At 32.6% G+C, this 6,000-nt stretch overlaps 1 protein-coding gene across 1 annotated transcript in view; it reads left to right on the plus strand.

Moving 5' to 3' along the window:
• Positions 1-4,030, plus strand: part of LOC134266584 (probable serine/threonine-protein kinase pats1) — a gene marked incomplete at its 3' end in the record, with an annotated part of 30,584 nt that extends 26,554 nt beyond the window's left edge. Inside the window, exons 4-5 of the mRNA XM_062748810.1 lie at positions 2,052-2,173; positions 2,873-4,030. Of these exons, the coding sequence (XP_062604794.1) occupies positions 2,052-2,173; positions 2,873-4,030 (1,280 nt within the window). The remainder of the gene's footprint in view (positions 1-2,051; positions 2,174-2,872) is intronic.
• Positions 4,031-6,000: the final 1,970 nt, after the last annotated feature.

The raw sequence follows: 6,000 nt of genomic DNA on the forward strand, positions 1-6,000 counted from the left end.
ATATTCATAAAACAATTACCATTTCGATAGATACAGGAAAAAATGGTATAAACCTAGCTCGTGTTTTTTTTCGGCTATCAAATGGCATAAAACTTGAAATGAAGAAATGCACAAGCGATTACGATTGATTAAAACAAGCTGAAATAGAGTGAAATTGAATGATATGAAAGGAGTCGACCTGATTTCAAACCAAATTTTCCATTTGTAACTATCGGAGTACACAACGGATTTTCAAATCGACATACCCGCTGCTATCTGTGGACACATGCTTGTAAATGAGGACTGGGCTACAAAATTTTAGACACAAAGCGACAAAGCTGGATGTAAACTGTTTATTACAAATACGTGAATAATAGTATATTTTAAAGTATTTTTTTAACGTTCAGTGTTTATTAATATTAAAAAAAATAATGGAAAAACAAAAGAGTGATGGTAAAAAAACGTACATAATAGTATAGTACGTATCACAAGACTTCCATCACTAATTATAATTATTTGCCGAAGTCCCTTTTCAATTACAATTTAAATAAAATACATTAACACGGAATAGAGAAATAATTTTGCGTGAACAGGCCAAAGAAAGCGATCACAATTCAAAATGATTTATGCACCAGTGTTTCGAATTACGATTAAATGAAAGATCAGTGAAGTATTCTTATTGATTCGATAAATTAAAAACATGATTTTCTATAAATTGATAGGTCTTTGTACACAATAGATTTTAAACACGATCACAGACACTTGCATTGTTTACGACAGGTGGCTGGTACACTAGTGACCTCGCGCGTTGGATTACATAACTGTTACAACATCTAGGCGATCTTGAAGATCGCCAAATGTATACAACTAATGATCGTTAATTATTCGATGCATAAAGTTAAAATAACTTATAATTGGAATAATAATCAATGTAGAAGGATAGATTTAATATATTCCGTTTATGAAGACGTGTTCACTATGAAACTAATTTATAATAAATAAAAAAGAAAGACTTATCGTTATAAATAATTTAATAGTGAACAGTAAAGCACGTATAAAGCCCTATTTAGAAAAAAATTAACATTAAATACCTTAGGTTTTATAACTGAAAGGAAGTTTGTGTAAATTATACACATGAAGAGGTCTGATTTCCTTTCCGAATGAAAAACGCTACCTGTTTACCTGGCCTGCTTTCAACTGCGTATTACGCAATACCCCTGGTATAATCAACACAAAACATTTTCATCAGATTAAAAAGGTGTCAAAGAACAGTTTTGTTCGTATTATCCAGATCGAAATATTTACCGCTTTTGAGTTATAAAGCAAAAACTTTCAAGCTCCATAAATCCCTAATCGTAGGGGCCAGCCTCTTTTAAATAGTATTATATGCAAGCCCTTGCAATTATGCACAACTTTTGTTAAACATGGCTTAACAAAATATTTTTAGTTTTCAAGATAAAAAGAAAAACATGTGTAAATTTTCGCTCTTTTAGGCGTTCTATTTTTTTGACCCCTCTATATCGCCATTTTGAATAGAGAAATCGAAAAACAAAAACCGATGTGCACAACTTCAAACCTTCTGTTATCTAAAACCACTAAAATTTCTGCTTCAGCTCTAGTGGTCTCTGAGCCTTTGCCTGGAAATGAAAGCCTATAATTTTTCGTTTAAAGGGAAATAACTCAAAACCGGAAGTGACTTTCTGAAATTATCGACAACATTCTGATAGAGTTTATTACCCTCTATAATGTCTGAAAATTTGAGCAAAATCCATTGGGAAATGAGTGAGGTATGAGGCCTCAAAGTTGGCGTCTAGGAAGAAAAAAAAGAATAAGAAGAATAATCTTAATCTTCAGAATCAGTAAAAGGTCTTCCGTTGGAAACGGAAGACCTTAATAAACTATAATTTCTTTTAAATTATTTAATTCAATTGAACCATTAAACCATTAATACATGTGTTTCTAATACTTGCATAAAACATTGTGGTTTTTTTTTTTTTTTTTTTTTGTAAATTTTGCAAGATTTATCTGCTGGTGTGTTTGAAACAATAGTCTTGCTTTTTTTATTGTTACAGATTACTTTCTTTTTTGGATGAAATCCATTCACACGTACTGTCATGGACATTCTTGTAACGACAAAGATAGTAACCTTACAATCATTATTGTTGCAACAAACTGGAACAAACGCGTGTACAAGGTACAACAGATTTGGAGACTTTTTTCTTTCTAGGATATCGGTGAAAAGAAAGTTTGCTTTAATTTTGTGACATGTGTAATATTGAATTTATTTTCTTTCTAAATTTTCTCTATGCGCTTTGTAACGTGTGTAAATGGACTTAGTGAAATGGATGCCGGTTATATACAGAACTATCGGAAAATCAGGATATTTAAGTCAAGCAATGTGAAAATTTATTGTTGCGCTTTATTTTTATGAGTTTTTAATGATTTCTTTCTTGCTTTTTTCTGTGCAAGAATACAAATTCTAACTTATATTATATTATGTATTTACATGTATATAATTAAAGTATTTAAATGAGGGCGAAACCTCGGGAAATAGTATTAGTTAAATGGAACGGGAATCTTCCTCAATCCTTTAACAATTCACTGTAAATTTTCCATTTTATCAATTAAAAAACAGGCAAACTTAGATCCTAATATTTGCAACTATAAAGTGCGCATTGCAAAATTGAAACTTGGTATGCATAAATCTGCAAGTAATAAATGAATTATGTTATTTAGATTTTGCCCCCTTATCTGTCACTTTAAACAAGCTGCGTTTTGAATATGCTGATTTTATGTGTATCAATTTGTCATACTGAGGAATTCTTTTTTTTTTTTAAGAAAAACAGTCATCTTACTGTCATCGTTAGAGAATAAAAAACATTTGTTATTACAGGAGAAAGCTGATTTCCTTGATAGCCTGCATGGGGTATTGCCTGGTAATTGCATCCTTGGCCAATATATCAGAGAATTCAGATGTTTCTGCAAAGATTTATTGACTGACCCAATCTATGACATTGAAGAATACATCGCGCAAATAGCAGCAGAGGAAAAGTGGATTGAAAAAATTCCCTGTGAGTGGATACAGTCTGATACACTTCAGAGAGAAAAGCATAGGCGGATGATGAGTCTAGACGAAATAAGAAATCTGTTTAGGCATATTCGAGATGAAAAACTAGTGCTTGATCTAGCAAATGATATGTTAAGATTTTACCATGATGCTGGTAAGGTTCTTCACTTTGACGAAGAATATCTAAGGGACTCGGTCATAATTGATGTCCAGTGGTTTGTAAATGCATTTAAAATAATTATGACGGACAGGCATCATGTGAAAGGAATCGTTGCTAGAGGACATGATTGGAATGAATTCTACAAAACAGGAAATTTAAAAGATGCCCTTCTCATCGATATATGGAAAGAAGAGGATAAAAGGCTTTTGGGGAATAGGACTTCATCACCTACTGCAGAATTTGATAAAGATCCACTTTTTCTTCTGTTTCACAAAGAAAATTTATTGTTGTACATGCAGAGATTGGGTTTGATTTCAAGTGAAGGCGAGACACACTACATTCCATCTATGAATAAGAAGGACTTCGGGGAAGAACAGAAAGAGATAATCAAAAGGTCGAGTACAAAGACTTCAGTTCTAGTAGTCTTGTTTGACTTTTTGCCGTATTTTTTATTTTATCGTTTAGTCGTAGGATTAATGCAATTCGAAAATTGGAAAGTTCTTGAGAGTGAGGGTATCAGCTGTTTATACAAAGATGCCGTCATGTTCAACCACAAAAGTCATAATATTGCCATAGCAGTAACTCCATCTACAATTCAGCTTCAAATATTTCACTCCATCTTTCCAACGACACTGCTCCCTGAAGTGACTTTGTCTATTAGAGAAAAAGTTGAGTCCATTTTGCAGAGTATGACAAAATCTTTTCACAAAAGTCTTGCTTACAAAATGGGATATCTATGTAATAGAGATGGAAATCAAATTATAGGCAAAGAAGTGGCTCACAATTTTATTGAGGAAAACATATTGGGATGTGGAAGCCATATGGTATGTCCTAAACATGAAGTGGAGGGGTTCCACACAATAAACCCTCATTACTTGCGTCAATACTGGAAATAAAAATGCTTTTCCCATTTAAAAAGATTTTACGGATCCCGCGTTATGTACGTTATATATTTTGCTAATGTTAAATGGTTTACTGATCCCACGTCTGATATTTTGGTGGTCTATGTTTGCTCTGTTCCTATTTTGTGTTTTTAATGGACTTTTGAGCTTGAATACTGTTCGTTATAGGCAAGTAAGCCAGGGCTAATTAGCGGCTTTTCTATGCAAATGAGCTAATGAAAATGCATAATTTGTGTAATTTTTGCAAAGAAAAGGTTCAGGCTTATTTTCTTATACATAGTTGGTACACACAACCTTGTTAAGCAACTGCACATAATGACGTCATATCTTGACGTCATTGATCTTTTCCATTCAAGGTAAAAAATAACACTGGCGCAAGGGCATATCCTATGTAATTTAAAATAAATAAACTAAAATATTATGAAGAATGCTATAAAAATTAAGAAAATAATTGCACTAATCCTGGGCGCTTTCTCAATTGATACAAAAATTGATACAAAAATTAGAAAACTTACACCGGAAATCGAAATTTTACCCTGTTTCAGCATAAAACTTAAAGAAATGAACCACTGCACTGTCGAGATTTTGAAGTATTAGCGTAAATCCTTGGGATATTTTGCGTCTAATAATACCTTGTTTCCGAGGAACTAAATTGATTATGCCCTTGTCCTGAAGCTATTTTGTTGATGTTCCTTATAAACTTGTAAGTACATGACTATGACGTTATAATGTGCACTGGCTAGGGCATGTCGTGGATGCAAAGTTTGTATAAGAAAACAATTTTAGTTGCAATTATTTAAACCCTTATGCGTTTTAATTAGTCATATTGCATAGAAATTTCTATACGTTGCCTTAACTTACTTGCGTATTCATGTATTTCATTACTACGCTGAGATATGCTAGTAAACTTGTTTATCATGTTTTAATGGATGTTGATGCAATCATATATTTCTTACATTCGTAAACATTTGTTTTTTTTTTTAGATTGCTTGAAAATTATAATTGTTATAACTTTGTTTGTATCTCGAATAAGTTGTTTTAGAATGAAAACAAGTTGCTGTCCTTTGAAAGGGACTGCAATACGTGGATCATATATATGCATGTGTTTCTAATCGAAATTCAATTCAGAAAAAGTCAAGGTGTGGGGAATATCCATTTTTTTTTTCATTTTCGACAATGATCTGCCTTCATATGACTGATTGTAGTCTCAAAGCAAACTTGTTAATTTTTTATTTCTGATTAGCGGCCTGTAGTTTTGTCATTTTAAAAAAATCGGGCTTCATGTATTTTGATACAGTCCCTGAAACGTTCTACTTTCCCTTTTTTCCGTTCGCTCACCGTTCGTTCACCGTTCGTTCAGCGTGCGTTCACCGTTCGTTCAGCGTGCGTTCACCGTTCGCTCTCCGTTCACAGTTTTGCGTTCACCGTTTACCGTGCGCTCGCGTTCACCGTTCACAAAACGTTCACCGTTCGCTCTTCGTTCCGTTTAGTTTGCGTTCACCGTTCACTTATCGTTCAGTCTTTATTGTCATCTGGAAATCCGAAGTGAAAGGACTTATCTTTTTGATGGTAAGGATTTACACGTTTTTTAATTAAATAACTAAGATATCGTGTTTGAAGAATAATTATTTCAATGCAAAAAGTATCTACGATATATATATTTCTATTATTATAACTTAGCTGTTACTTTATCAATTTTTCCCTGGAAAAAATACATTAAGAAAATACATATAAGTAGAACGATGCTAAAATATTAAATTCAAATAAGGGCAATGTCCCTAAACAAATACTTAAAGCGCGGCATTTCGTTATAATATAAAAGACGACAAAAAATCGTTAATAGATGAATAATAATCTTGTAAAAATCTTTTACAAGACAAGAATACACAAAA

The sequence above is a fragment of the Saccostrea cucullata genome, unplaced genomic scaffold, assembly GCF_032062105.1.
Source record: "Saccostrea cucullata isolate Sc308-1 unplaced genomic scaffold, CSIRO_AGI_Scuc_v1 ctg4650, whole genome shotgun sequence".
Lineage (NCBI taxonomy): Eukaryota > Metazoa > Mollusca > Bivalvia > Ostreida > Ostreidae > Saccostrea > Saccostrea cuccullata.